The sequence below is a fragment of the Hordeum vulgare genome, chromosome 3H, assembly GCF_904849725.1.
Source record: "Hordeum vulgare subsp. vulgare chromosome 3H, MorexV3_pseudomolecules_assembly, whole genome shotgun sequence".
NCBI classification, from domain to species: Eukaryota; Viridiplantae; Streptophyta; class Magnoliopsida; order Poales; family Poaceae; genus Hordeum; species Hordeum vulgare.
In genome coordinates, this window is record NC_058520.1 from 54,086,484 (window position 1) to 54,101,401 (window position 14,918).

The 14,918-nt window shown below is 48.2% G+C and overlaps 1 protein-coding gene across 1 annotated transcript; it reads right to left on the bottom strand.

Annotated features, from left to right (window-relative positions):
- Positions 1-2,584: 2,584 nt before the first annotated feature.
- On the bottom strand, positions 2,585-5,409 carry LOC123442944 (anillin). The gene is made up of 2 exons (XM_045119138.1): positions 3,097-5,409; positions 2,585-2,978 (listed from the first exon to the last, which is right to left on the bottom strand). Exons 1-2 carry the CDS (start codon positions 5,380-5,382, stop codon positions 2,934-2,936), a joined length of 2,331 nt encoding a protein of 776 aa, XP_044975073.1. The 5' UTR covers positions 5,383-5,409; the 3' UTR covers positions 2,585-2,933.
- Positions 5,410-14,918: the final 9,509 nt, after the last annotated feature.

Genomic DNA, 14,918 nt, shown 5'->3' on the forward strand with positions numbered 1-14,918 from the left:
ACGACCCCGATTGTTGTTGGAGGCACGGTGATCGTTGCGGGAGTTGGAGCCGCCGTTGTTGCCACCACCTCCTTGCTTGCCTTTGGAGCAAGGAGGGCCATGACCACGAGAGTAGCCCACGCGCCGCGGCGTTTGCAGAGGACTTGAAGCCTCCTGATCCCTGGTATTGTGCTACCCTTTGGTCAAAATTACTTAACATTGAGAAAAGTTCATCAATGGATACCGGAGTGGTGCGGGCATCAAGCGCGGAGACGAGGGGCTGGTAGTCCATGTCGAGGCTGTGAAGGATGTAGGAGATGAGCTCGTCGTCCTGGAGGGGCTTCCCGGTGACGGCAAGCTCATCAGCAAAGCTGCGCATCTCGGCGAAGTACGTGGCGACGGTCTTGTTGCCCTTCTGGGCATTCACCAGGGAGGTTCTGATGTTGTTGACGTGGCTCAGCGACTGCGAGCAGAACATGCCCGACAGCACCGTCAAAGCTCATGCGACGTGGTGATCGTGGTCACCTGCACAAGCACCTCCTTGGTGAGATTGTTCAGCAGGTACCCGAGCACCTGCTGGTGCTCTCGCACCCAGATGGGATGGAGAGGGTTCGGCTCGGTGGATTCCTTCCCATCCTTGTCCTTGGTGCAGAGGATCCTGGCCGGCTCCGGTACAGCGCCATCGACATAGCTGAAGACGCATGCTCCTCTTAGCTGCGGCCTGACCTGCGCGCGCCAGAGGATGTAGTTTTTGCGAGATAGCTTCTCCATGACTTGACCATTGAGGCCAACTTGGGAAGCATCGGAGGAGGATGACATGGTTTGCACTGTTGGAGTTTTGATCTAGACGAGATGGAAGAGGATGGCTCTGATACCATGTGCGATAGGCGGAAAGCGTCGTACCCTTTAGGGCGACGCCGTGCGTGTTTATATAACAGGGACGCACCTCCCTGATAGCGCATACAAACTAGGTAGTTACAATAGATAGATTACATCTTGGAGAGGAAGTTTAGATAGAGATAAGATAGGTTACATGAGATAAAATATCCTCTAACTTCCTAACTTAAATTAGCTATCAGCCTTCGGTCTAACCGGCCCAACTATGCACGGCACACCACACCAATATCTGATGATGTTTAACAATATATATTGAAGAATATGATTCTCTGCACTTGGGACCATGTTTAAAGAGATTAAGTATCAGCTTCATGTAGGATTTTCTAAAACGTGTATCTCGTGGCACATAGGTTAGCAGCGTTCAGTGCCAGTTTAAACTCTGATGAGTGTGTTACTTGGTTGGGGCATCTCCCAAAGTTTGTACTAAACTTTGTAGCTGACGACCTGTCTAGCAATGATATGTAAGAGGAATGCAAGGGTGTTCCTTTAAAAAAAAGACAAGTTGAGTGTATTTACAAGATTTTTTTTTGATAAAGGTATTTACACAGCATGTTTTAGGCATTATATTATCCTTCTTCTAAACCATATAGGTCGAGTTTTCCTTGTTGTCAATGTGAAATTACGATAAGATTGACCATTTTGATAAGAAAACACTAGTTTGAGTGAAAGACATGGCATGGCAGCACACGGGATGCCTAGCTCGGTACCGGCGGCATTTTTGTATCCGAGCGTGGTTGGGCAGGGGACCACGCTACGGACACAGATCAGGTGACATGCACGTTTGCATGTCACCGTGTGCCTTGCGGCCAAATTTGAATTTAAACATTGTGAAAAAATCTAAAAAAAAATCATGCATGTTTACAGCACATATTAAGATAATCCCTAAAAAATTCAGATCAAAATTCGAAACCTACATCAAAAACAAAAAAGAGAAATCTGTCATGAATAGTCGTGAATGATTCTCTGTAGACTATTCACATCTGAGTTTCTCTTTTTTGTTTCTCGATGTCTGTTTTAAATTTTGATCTAAATTTTTTAGGGGTTATCTTAATATGTGCTGTGAACATGCATAATTTTTTTTAAAAAAATCTGCAATGTATAAATTTAAATTTAGACCATAAGGCACACGGTGACGTACAAATATGCATGTCACCTGATCTCAACCCCCACGCTACTGGCCCTCCAAGCTGCACGTTGAGAGGGTCAGATGACAGATGACTCAGCTGGCCGCTGCAAGCTGGGCAAAGGAACAAGACAAGGCAACGTTGTGCCTGGACGCAACTACATCGATAGATAGTCTGGACAGCATGGCAAAGATAAGTTATCTGTTCATGTGGGGGCACCTGACCGACCCCTTCAGAATTCAGATGTTCATACGCTTGCCGATTCAGATTTGAAGGCTTCATTTCGACATCTCAAGACAAGATTGCAGTGTCTTGTGTATGGCGGTTGATTCGACATCTGAGTTATGTTGTGTCATTTCCTGGACCGAGTTGATGACATTGGAAATTTGTGATTGTGAGGGATCTCAAGATGCGTTCGTTTGAATTCTTTACTCAGATCATGCAGCAACAAAGATGCTCGTTGTCTGCACCACTTCGCACGGAGGTGATTGCACGGTATTGTGATCGGCTAATCCTGAAGAAAACAATATCAGTCCAGCATTTGGAAAGGGATAGTTGTATGGTGACAAGGACGACCAACGGTGTGGAAAAAACCATGTTCTTATTTCAATGCTGACATTAGATTACAACCTAGACTTCAAGCCCTGCTTATTAAGAAGGATATCAGAGGTAGGAACAACTCATCTTCCTGAAATCAGAAATGAGCTGAAGCTGAACAACTTCCATGCTTTCTACCCCATAAAAACTACGCCAATAAAACTCGAAAATAACTACATGCCATGACACACTTCTAATCTTCTACTACATCGCATAAGGCACACAAAAGGAGAAAAACAAAAATACTAGAACAATCACACAATCCTAGACAATTATGAGATGCAATTCTTCACCACTCCATAGCAATTGATCGCCAGATTCTTCTCTTCCATGTCATTACTGACCTCTAGAAACAATCTTGTACTTGCCGGTCAGTTGTTGCTGCACCAACACATACACAAACCCAACCAAAAAAGTTTCACATCAGATCGCTGAAGAAAGTTTCTGCTAATTTGGTCCGAAGCAAAGTAATGACAAGAGAAATGATGCAAGATTTTACCTTCTCCCAGAGCTTGGTGTGCTCTCTGCAGAAGCCGGCGACGACGCCGCCGCCCTTTTCCTCTCGGTACTCGATGCAGAGGCCGCCGTTGAGGCCGCAGGAGACGTGGAACCCGAGGTCGCACTTGGGCTGGGAGCACTCGAGCGCGCAGCCCCTGCTGCTCTCGCAGATGTAGCAGCGGCTGATGAACCGCCGGCCGGGCACGAGGGAGCAGTCGATGGCCTCGCGCCCGTCCGGGTCCTGGAAAAACACCTCCGGCACCAGCAGCGCGCACGCGATGTGCGCCCAGGCACCGTCCGTGGTGCGCTTCATGGCGCCGCCCCTCGCCGGGCAGAGGCGGCAGGGTGGGCGTGCCGGCTTGCCGCCCTTCTTCGCGGCGGCGTCGGCGGGCTTGCCGGAGCAGAGCGAGCAGAACCAGTCGCCGTCCGGGATGGACTGGGCCAGCGGGTTGCCGTAGCACGTGGCGTGCACCATGAGGTCGCACCCATCGCAGAACACGATGGGGTCCGACGGGTCGCCGTCGGTGCTTCGGCACACCGCGCACAGGATGCCGTCGTCTTCTTCCACGAGAGCATCTTGCTTTCGCTCGGCCGCCACTTCTTCGTCTCCCACTTCAATTTGCTCCTCTTCGCGTGCCGGTGCTGCCATTTTAGGATCAATCCCGTGCTCGGGTTTCTTGAGCACTTCGGCTTGAACTTCACACTGTTCGACATCGACTACATTGGAGAGCTTCTTGCAATGCAGATCAGTCGTCTGCTCGAATTTCTCGAGCACTTCGGCTTGAGCTTCAGATTGTTTTCCGTCGACGACATTGGAGAGATTCTTGCAATGCAGATCACTCGTTTGCTCTAATTTTTTGAGCACTTCGGCTTGAACTTCAGATTGTTTGCCATTGACGACATCGAAGAGCTTATTGCAGTGCAGATCACGCGTTTGCTCGAATTTCTCGAGCATTTCAGCTTGAGCTCCAGATTGTTTGCCACTGACAACATCGGAGAGCTTCTTGCAGATGAGCTCTTCAGCCTGAACTTCAGATTGTGTGCCATTGACGGCATCAGAGACCTTCTTGCCGTACAGATCACACGCTGGCTCGAATTTCTTGGACTCCTCGGCATGAACTTCAGATTGCATGCTACCGACGACTTCAGAGAGCTTCTTGCAGTGCAGATCACTCGCTTGCTCGAATTTCTTGAGCTCTTCGACCTGAACTTCAGATTGCATGCCATTGATGACATTGGAGAGCTTCTTGCAGTGCAGATCACTCGCTCTTTTTGCAGTGTTTGTTCTGCGGGATTTCTGGAACACTTGATCCTTGACTTCGTTCGGCTTGTTGGTCACCTTGGACGCTTCAACGCCATTCACCACCCTAGGAGAGGAGGTGGCGGCGCCGCTTTCAACGAAGCCTTGAGCACAGGCTTCTTTGACAGCACCAACGCGAGCCCCATCTGACTTCATGGATGATGGAGATGGAGAGGGCGGGATGAACTGCGACATCACCCGCTTATTGGCCGGGAGGCAAACCGGAGCCAGAGCAGAAGCGTCCTCCGGGGGCGACTGCCACGGAACGCGCTTGTTGGCATGGACGGAGGGGGCGGCGGCGACGCCCTCCGGGCACGACGGCACCAGGACGCGCTGCTTGGCTGGGACGGAGAGAGGAGCGGCGGCGATCCCCAGGGGCGACGGCGCCTGGACGCGCTTCTTGGCCGGAACAGTGGGGCGAGGAGTGGCGTGCTCCAGGGGTGACGGGGCCTGGACGCCCTTCTTCGACGGGACGGATAGAGTGGCGGCGACGACGCTCCCCTGGCGCGGCGGCATCTGGACGTGGCTCTTCACCGGGACGGGAGAAGGAGCAGCAGCGTACTCCGGGGGCGACGCCTGGACGCGCTTCTTGGCGGGGACGGATGGGGTGGCGTTGACGACGCGCTGCGGGAGCGGCGGCACCCCGGCGTGCTTCTTCACCGGAACGAGGGGAGGCTTCCTAGACGGGGCGAAGGGAGGAGGAGCGTTATCCTCCAGCGGAGTGGGGCGCACGTGTACGCGCTTCTTGGCCGGAAGACACGCCGGCGAGATGGAATCCAGCGGTGGCGCATACGCGCGCTTCTTCGCCGGAAGGCAAATAGGGGCAGGGGCCGCCTCCGGCAGCGGCGGGAGCGCGCGCTTCTTGGCCGGCAGCGGCAGGCACGGCGCCGACCCGAGGTCGGAGCCGACGAACTTGAACCGCTTCAGCGGCGGCAGGTCGCGGATGCTGCGGCCACCGCTCGCGGCAGCGTCCCCGGCGATCTCCATGGGCGGGGCGACGAGATTTGGATCGGTGATTTGCAAGAGGAGGGAAGACGGGCTTAAATGATCCCCGGCGGAGGCGAAATTTTTTCGGGATTGGAATCGAGACGAGCGCGCGAGGATTTGGAGAAACGAATTTGGGGAGGGAGGAAGAGAGCCGAAATGGAAGGGAACGCGATGGCGTCTTGGGGATTTTCGGCTTGAAAATTCGAAAAACGGACGCGAAAGCGCCTGTGGTTCGCGCGGAAATTTGTGGTTTCGTCCATTCGGGGGCGATTTAGCGATGAAATTGCGGCGGCGCGGCGCGAATCGGTTTTCCTTCTTCTTCTTTTCAAGGGATGGCGCGAATCAGTGAAGTTGCGCGGGCGCGCGGGGCGGGCTGGGAATTTCGTTTTGGGGCCGGCTTGGTCTCCTTGGCTTGATGAATTGGCCCTTTTTTAGGCTGTGGCTCACACTTTCAAGTGAGCTTCTATGTCTTGTCAAAAAAAAAAAGCTTTTTTAAGGCCTAAAAAAGTTAGTTAGAGCATCTATGGACAAATTCAACCCTCAAACATTGGCCAACGCGTCTGTCAACAGTAACTGGTCAATTCTTAAATAATTTATTTTATAATCGGATACTTCAAATTAAAAACATTAAACTCATAATATTAAATGCAACGTAAACTTAATAGTAAGCGGAGCTCGTCCGGCTCCGCCGTGTCCACGTCCAACGTTCGACTGCACCCACGTAGTGTTGGTTTGGACTCTCGCGAGTCAGAGTAGGACATGGGACGCTAACCGGATCACGGCACTCGAGCTCCACCCGTCTCTCATGCCCAGCTCTTCCTCGTCGGAGCGCGTAACCCGGACGGTGTCGGTGGATGTGAGATCGATAACGGATTCCTCCTCGGAGGATCCGACGTCCACCAGAACGTGGCTACGGCGCTCACACTGGTTGATCACACGGGGCCCCGGAGAGTGCGACTTCGCCTCGCCAACGTCCACCACCATGAGGGCTTCTACCGCCTCTCGGGCCCGCCGCCTCGCAAGGCGGGCACGCGGCACCATATTTTCGTCCGAGAATGCCCAGGGTGTGTCCTGCATCTCAATGCACCAACGGAGGGGTTGCGCGTTCATACGCCTGATGAACCGCACCACGTCCGGTGAGGCAGCGACGATGGATCCATGCATCGGTTGTGCGGACGCGGTGGATTTCCGACGGTGTGTTGCGGATATTCCCCACAATTTGACCCGGTCAGGAGGTATAACCAGGCCCACACTCGGCGGCTCATAGGTCACCTCACTTACCGGGTCGGCATGAATGACAAGGACTAGGGCCCAGTGTGCAGCCCGGCAGAAGGCCGGCTCACGAAGAGGCGTGGAGGGCCGACTCGCAGAGAAGGTCCAAGAGGATGAAATGTTCATTGTCAAGGAAAACAAGACCCGGACTAGGATTCAACTTCTAATACAGAAGAGACTAGTTGTAGTACTACTAGGACTCTACATTTAAGCATGTCCCTTCAACTTATATAAGGAGGGGCAAGGCATCCCAAGAGGGATAAGTTAAGTGAGGATAGACGGATAGGTTTTAGACAAGATCAAAGTAGAAGCTCCTAAGACTAGAGGTAGCGAATAGCATCCTTGTAATCGAGATCATCATCATCAATAGCAATAAAGCATGATGTAGGCTTTTACCTCCACCGTGTGGGTCGAACCTGGGTAAAACCCACGTATCTCGATTCCGACCAACCCCGTTCAAGCTACCACCTATTTGCGATGGCTCACACTCAAGTCCTCTCACGTGGACATCTGTCGTGACAAAACCACAACAACTTGTGACCATCATGGGTCAGCGCATGGTGGTATGTGTTCTTGAGGGGAGCTCTTCAGGGATCGAGAAGTTCGTAATTGGTCGGACCAAGAAAGAATAGCAATGAATGGGTCCGGAGGCGTATGCACTCAATTTGGGCAAAACTAGTTTTTTGTTGAATGAGATATACCGAGGACATCTGTCATGACAAAATCATGGACATATGACGAGCATCAAGAAGATCATCAACTTGCCACATCGCCTCTGGCTTCAATAAATTACATCTTTCATCTCTCAACTCTTCGATGGCTTATGCAATAGCCAAGTATGATGAATATCAAGCCAACTCCTCGAGTCGGCTTAAGACTCGGAGGTTACACAGACATGACTCGACAAATTTGGTTGGTTTCAACAAATACAAGAACCCCTGGTCGCTGCAGGGAAGACAACCCGCTCCCTGGGGTTGCTGTGTTAGAGCATATTTCTCCATATGTGTTTTTGGTAATTGATGACAATCCATGTGGACTAATGTTTGCCTTAAGTTATATTTGTAGGATTTGTCCATGGGCACTTCTTGCAGTCCATCGGTTGGTTTCAAGGAGTGTATATGGTGAACAAGGTGATATTCAAGGTTTTATCCAAAGATTGGTCATAAAAACACAAGGTTGATCAAGACTAAGTCAAAGAGCAAATCAAGTTGATCAACACACAAAGTGTACAAGATGTACCGAGAGGGATCAAGTGATCCCATGGTATGGTAAGAATTGTCCATTACACTTTTGTGTACTAACCCATGGTCTTCGTGAGAGTTATATGTGGGATTAGGTGTGTTTCCATGGGCTTGAGTCAATAGGAAGATCTCATACAAACCATGGAGGATGATGTCAAGTGGTGATCGTCATCAAGATTGCGGTGTGCGAGTTCAAGTGGAGCATCACGAAGGTATCTTTCTTGCAGCTTGTCGTCCATTATGATGGCAATGGACTTGTGGATATGTGCAAAAGAGTGGCTCACCCATAGTGAGTACGAGGGAGCAATCAACTTGTCTTCATTAGGCCAACGCAATCAAGAAAGGTGGTCCATCTTGAGGAAGTAAAGATCGTCATAATCTAACTCAAGTGGACTATGTTTTGGGGAACGTAGTAATTTCAAAAATTTCCTACGCCAAACAAGGATCTATCTATGGAGAAACCATCAACAAGTAATGGGGTAGATCATATTCATACCTTTGAAGATCGCTAAGCGGAAGCGTTACTAGAACGCGGTCGATGGAGTCGTACTCGCAGCGATTCAAATCGCGGTCGGTTCCGATCTATGTGCCAAATCACGGCACCTCCGCGTTCAACACACGTACAACTAGGTGACGTCTACCACGCCTTGATCCAACAAGGAGGAGGGAGAGGTTGAGGGAGAGCTCCGGCAGCGTGACGGCACGGTGCGGTGGAGCAACGAGGTATTCCAGCGGAGCTTCTCCAAGCTGCGCGGAAGAGGAGCAAGAACTGGGCTGCCTGGAGAGGGAGGAAACAAATTTTGTGTGTCTCCAAAGGCCAACCCCTCCAATATATATAGGGGGAGGGAGGGGGCGCCCACCCTTAGGGTTCCCACCCCCAAGGGGTGCGGCAACCCCATCTAGGGCAGGGGCGGCGGCAAGGGCAAGGGAGAGGAGAGGTGGCGCCCCACATGGGCCTTGGGCCCCTCCTGCGTTAGGGTTTGCCCCCTTCCTCCCTTGTCGCGCCTTGGGCCTTGGTGGGAGGTGCACGAGCCCACTTTGGGTTGGTTCCCTTCCACCTTTTGGCCCATGCCAGCCTTTGGGGCTGGTGGCTGATACGTCTCAAACGTATCTATAATTTTTGATGGTTTCATGTTGTTATCTTGTCAACTTTGGATGTTTTATGTACCTTTTATATCTTTTTTGGGACTAACTTATTAATTCAGTGCCAAGTATCAGTTCCTATTTTTTCTGTGTTTTTGACTCTTTTCAGATCTGATTTTGGAACGGAGTCCAAACGGAATAAAATCCCCGAAATAAATTTTTCCATAACAAAACAAGATCGGGGGACTTGAGGGCCAAGGCAGGAGCGCCACAAGGGGCCCACAAGCCCTGTAGCCGCCAATAGGGGGGTCGGCGGCTACCAGGCTTGTGGCCCCCCTGGAGCTCCCCTGCCCTAGCTCTTTCGCCTATATATTCCCTAAAATCCAGAAAAAAGTAAAGGCATCCATGAAAACACTTTTCCGCCGCCGCAAGCTTCCGTTTCCACGAGATCTCATCTGGAGACCCTTCCCGGTGCCCTGCCGGAGGGGACTTTGGAGTTGGAGGGCTTCTACATCAACATCATCGCCCCTCCAATGACTCGTGAGTAGTTCACTTCAGACCTACGGGTCCGTAGTTAGTAGCTAGATGGCTTCTTCTCTCTCTCGGATCTTCAATACAAAGTTCTCCATGATCCTAATGGAGATCTATCCGATGTAATACTCTTTGGTGGTGTGTTTGTCGAGATCCGATGAATTGTGGATTTGTGATCAGATTATCTATGATATATATTGGAGTCTTTGCTGATTTCTTATATGCATGATTTGATATCCTTGTAAGTCTCTCCGAGTCTTGGGTTTTGTTTGGCCAACTAGATCTATGATTCTTGCAATGGGAGCTGTGCTTGGTTTTGGGTTCATACCGTGTGGTGACCTTTCCCAATGACAGAAGGGGCAGCAAGGCACGCATCGTGTTGTTGCCATCAAGGGTAACAAGATGGGCTTTTATCGTAGATATGAGATTGTCCATCTACATCATGTCATCTTGCTTAAGGCGTTACTATGTTCTTATGAACTTAATACACTAGATGCATGCTGGATAGCGGTCGACGTGTGGAGTAATAGTAGTAGATGCAGAAAGTATCGGTCTACTTGTTTTGGACGTGATGCCTATAGATATTATCATTGCCATAGATAACGTCACGACTTTGCGCGGTTCTATCAATTGCTCGACAGTAATTCATTCACCCACCGTCTACTTGCTTTCATGAGAGAATCCACTAGTTAACACTACGGCCCCCGGGTCTATTCACAACTATTGTTTCCACTTTTGCTTTTACTTTGCTTTGTTTACCTTTTTGCTTTCAGTTCTCACTTTGCAAACAATCTATAGGGGATTGACAACCCCTTCATAGCGTTGGGTGCAAGCTCTTTGTGTTTGTGCAGGTACTTGTGACTTGACGCGATCCTCCCTCTCGATCGATACCTTGGTTCTCAAAACTGAGGGAAATACTTACCGCCGCTGTGCTACATCACCCTTTCCGCTTCGAGGGAACACCAACACAAGGCTCCAAGGCCACGGGGGAATCCTTTGCATATTTTCCAAGGAAGTCCCTAAAGGCGTAGCCGTAGCAGAAGGATTCCTGGCGCCGTTGCTAAGGAGTATCAAGACAAGAATAGTCTCCCGTCAACACGCTTATTTCTGGCGCCATTGGAAGGTCTTTTGTTGAAGTAGCAGAAGTATTTCTGGCGCCGTTGCCGGGAAGGAGAGATCAAGTCAAGATCTATCCAAGTAGGTGTCACAAACTCATCTCTTGCATTTACCTTTTTTGCTAGTTGCCTCTCGTTTTCCTCTCCCCCACTTCACATTTGCGATTTCCATTTGCCTTTCTCCTTTGCCGTTTTCTTTTGCCTTTTGCCAGTTTTCTTGCTTGCTTGTGTTCTTGTTGGTTTGTTGAAGTCATCATGGCTGAAAACACCAAACTTTGCGACTTCTCGAGTACCAATAATAATGATTTTATTAGTACTCCGATTGCTCCCGCCACTAGTGCGGAATCATATGAAATCAACGCTGCCTTGCTGAATCTTGTTATGAAAGAGCAATTCTCTAGCCTTCCTAGTGAAGATGCCGCATCCCATCCGAATACCTTCATTGAACTTTGCGATATGCAAAAGAAAAGATATGTGGATAATGACATGATTAAGTTGAAGCTTTTTCCTTTCTTGTTGCGAGGTCGCGCAAAAACTTGGTTTTCTTCTTTGCCTAAGAATAGTATCGATTCTTGGGATAAGTGCAAAGATGCTTACATATCCAAGTATTTTCCGCTGGCTAAGATTATCTCTCTACGTAACGATATCATGAATTTCAAGCAACTTGATCATGAACACGTTGCACAATCTTGGGAGAGGATGAAGTTAATGATTAGAAATTGTCCGCTCATGGCTTGAGTTTGTGGATGATTATACAAATATTATACGCTGGTTTGAATTTTGCTTCTCGCAATATCTTGGACTCCGCCTCAGGTGGAACGTTCATGGAAATCACGTTAGGAGACGCTACAAAACTCCTAGACAATATCATGACCAACTACTCTCAGCGGCACACTAAAAGGTCACCTGCTAGCAAAAAGGTACACGCTATAGAAGAAATTAACTCGCTTAGTGCTAAGATGAACGAGTTGATGAATTTGGTTGCTAGTAGAAATGCTCCTTTAGATCCTGATGACATGCCACTATCTTCCTTGATTGAGAGTAGCAACGCTAGTTTGGACGTTAATTTTGTTGGTAGGAACAATTTTGGCAACAACAATGCTTTTAGAGGAAACTACGTTCCTAGGCCTTTTCCTAGTAACTCCTCTAACAATTATGGCAATTTCTACAACAACACCTATGGAGATCACAAAAATTACCCTCTGATTTAGAGAGTAATATCAAAGAGTTCATCAACTCTCAAAAGATTTTCAATGCGTCCATAGAGGAAAAACTACTCAAAATAGACGATTTGGCTAAGAGCGTTGATAGGATGTCTTGTGATATTGATGATTTGAAAGTTAGATGTGCTCCTCCCAAGGTCAACTTGGATGAAATTTTAAAATATATGCATGTCTCCATGAATGAGAGCAAAGAAAGAACCGCCCAAATTCGCGCTAGGCATGAATGGTTTAAAAGGGTGCGTTCTAGTGATGCAAATCACTAAGATCTAAAAGTGCTTGGTGTGACTCCTCTTGAATCTTTGTTTTCGCGTGTCAAACCTATTGATGAAGGGGCTGGATATGAATCCACTTTGGTTGAAAAATGCCCCAATGATTCGGAGTCCACCTATCTTGATGATAAAGGTGTGGAGAGTGGAGTAGAAGAAATCAAAATATTGGGTGTAATGAAACTCCCACTTTGGTTTTCAAGGAATTCAATTATGATAGTTGCTCCTTGTTTGAATGCATTTCTTTGATGCAATCCATTGCAAACTCTCCACATGCTTATAGCCAAAGCAAAGCCTTTACCGCTCATATCGTAGATGCTTTGATGAAATCTCTTGAAGAGAAACTCAAATTAAAAGTCTCTATACCTAGAAAACTTCATAATGAGTATGAACCTACCATCAAAATCAAAATCAAAAACTATGAATCCAATGCTTTGTGTGATTTGGGTGCTAGTGTTTCCGCGATTCCAAAGTCTTTATGTGATATTCTTGGTTTTCATAAGATTGAAGAGTGTTCTCTTAATTTTCATCTTGCGGATTCTACTGTCAAGAAACCCATGGGAAGGATCGATGATGTTCTTATTGTTGCAAATAAGAACTATGTACCCCATGGATTTCATTGTACTTGACATAGATTGCAATCCTTCATGTTGCATTATTATTGGTAGACCTTTTCTAAGGACTATTGGTGCTATCATCGATATGAAGGAAGGGAATATTAGATTTCAATTTCCCCTAAAGAAGGGCATGGAGCATTTTCCTAGAAGGAAAACAATATTGCCTTATGAATCTATGATGAGGGCAACTTATGGTTTGAGCACCAAAGATGGCTACACGTGATTCCATCACATTATGCCTAGCTAAGGGCGTTAAACAATAGCGCTTCTTGGGAGGCAACCCAACGAATCTATCCTTTTTCTTTCTGCTTTGTGTTTTCCACACTTTCATAATTCTGTTATGATTGTGTTTTTGTGTTTCTTTTGCGTTTGTGCCAAGTAAAACCAGGGGGCCGGCGGTTACCAGGCTTGTGGCCCCCCTGGAGCTCCCCTGCCCTAGCTCTTTCGCCTATATATTCCCTAAATCCAGAAAAAAATTAGGGCATCCACGAAAACACTTTTTCGCCGCCGCAAGCTTCCGTTTCCGCGAGATCTCATCTGGAGACCCTTCCCGGCGCACTGCCGGAGGGGACTTTGGAGTTGGAGGGCTTCTACATCAACATCATCGCCCCTCCAATGACTCGTGAGTAGTTCACTTCAGACCTACGGGTCCGTAGTTAGTAGCTAGATGGCTTCTTCTCTCTCTCGGATCTTCAATACAAAGTTCTCCATGATCCTCATGGAGATATATCCAATGTGATCCTCTTTGGCGGTGTGTTTGTCGAGATCCGATGAATTGTGGATTTGTGATCAAATTATCTATGACATATATTTGAGTCTTTGCTGATTTCTTATATGCATGATTTGATATCCTTGTAAGTCTCTCCGAGTCTTGGGTTTTCTTTGGCCAACTAGATCTATGATTCTTGCAATGGGAGAAGTGCTTGCTTTTGGGTTCATACCGTGTGGTGACCTTTCCTAGTGACAGAAGAGGCAGCAAGGCACGCATCGTGTTTTGCCATCAAGGGTAACAAGATGGGCTTTTATCGTAGATATGAGATTGTCCATCTACATCATGTCATCTTGCTTAAGGCGTTACTATGTTTTTATGAACTTAATGCACTAGATGCATGCTGGATAGCGGTCGACGTGTGGAGTAATAGTAGTAGATGCAGAAAGTATCGGTCTACTTGTTTTGGACGTGATGCCTATAGATATAATCATTGCCATAGATAATGTCACGACTTTGCGCGGTTTTATCAATTGCTCGACAGTAATTCGTTCACCCACCGTCTACTTGCTTTCATGAGAGGAGCCACTAGTGAACACTACGGCCCCCGGGTCTATTCACAACTATCGTTTCCACTTTCGCTTTTATTTTGCTTTGTTTACCTTTTTGCTTTCAGTTCTCACTTTGCAAACAATCTATAAGGGATTGACAACCCCTTCATAGCGTTGTGTGCAAGCTCTTTGTGTTTGTGCAGGTACTTGTGACTTGACGCGATCCTCCCTCTGGATCGATATCTTGGTTCTCAAAACTGAGGGAAATACTTACCGCCACTGTGCTACATCACCCTTTCCGCTTCGAGGGAACACCAACGCAAGGCTCCAAGGCCACGGGGGAATCCTTTGCATATTTGCCAAGGGATTCCCTAAAGGCGTAGCCGTAGCAGAAGGATTCCTGGCGCCGTTTCTAAGGAGTATAAAGACAAGAATAGTCTCCCATCAACACGCTTATTTCTGGTGCCATTGGAAGGTCTTTTGTTGCAGTAGCAGTGGCCCCTTCAGGTGGACCCCCGGAACCCTTCCTGTGGTCCTGGTACATTACCGGTGACGCTCGAAACACTTCCGGAGTCCAAAACCCTCATCCTATATATCAATTTTCATCTCCAGACCATTCAAGAACTCCTCTTGACGTCCGGGATCACATCCGAGACTCCAAACAACCTTCGGTAACCTCGTACACTATTCCCATATAACCCTAGCATCATCGAACCTTAAGTGTGTAGACCCTACGGGTTTGGGAAGCATGCAGACATGACCGAGACACTCTCCGGTCATTAACCAACAACGGGGTCTGGATATCCATCTTGATCCCCACATGTTCCACGATGATCTCATGGGATGAACCACCATGTCAAGGATTCAATCAATCACATATGCAATTCCCTTTGTCTATCGCTTTGATACTTGCCCGAGATTCGATCGT

Excerpts from the sequence above, each read along its gene's own strand:
- LOC123442944 (XM_045119138.1), bottom strand. The coding sequence starts at position 5,382 with ATGGAGATCGCCGGGGACGCTGCCGCGAGCGGTGGCCGCAGCATCCGC. Across the intron at positions 2,979-3,096 it reads ACACCAAGCTCTGGGAGAAG|CAACAACTGACCGGCAAGTA; the intron begins GTAAAATCTTGC and ends GTGTTGGTGCAG.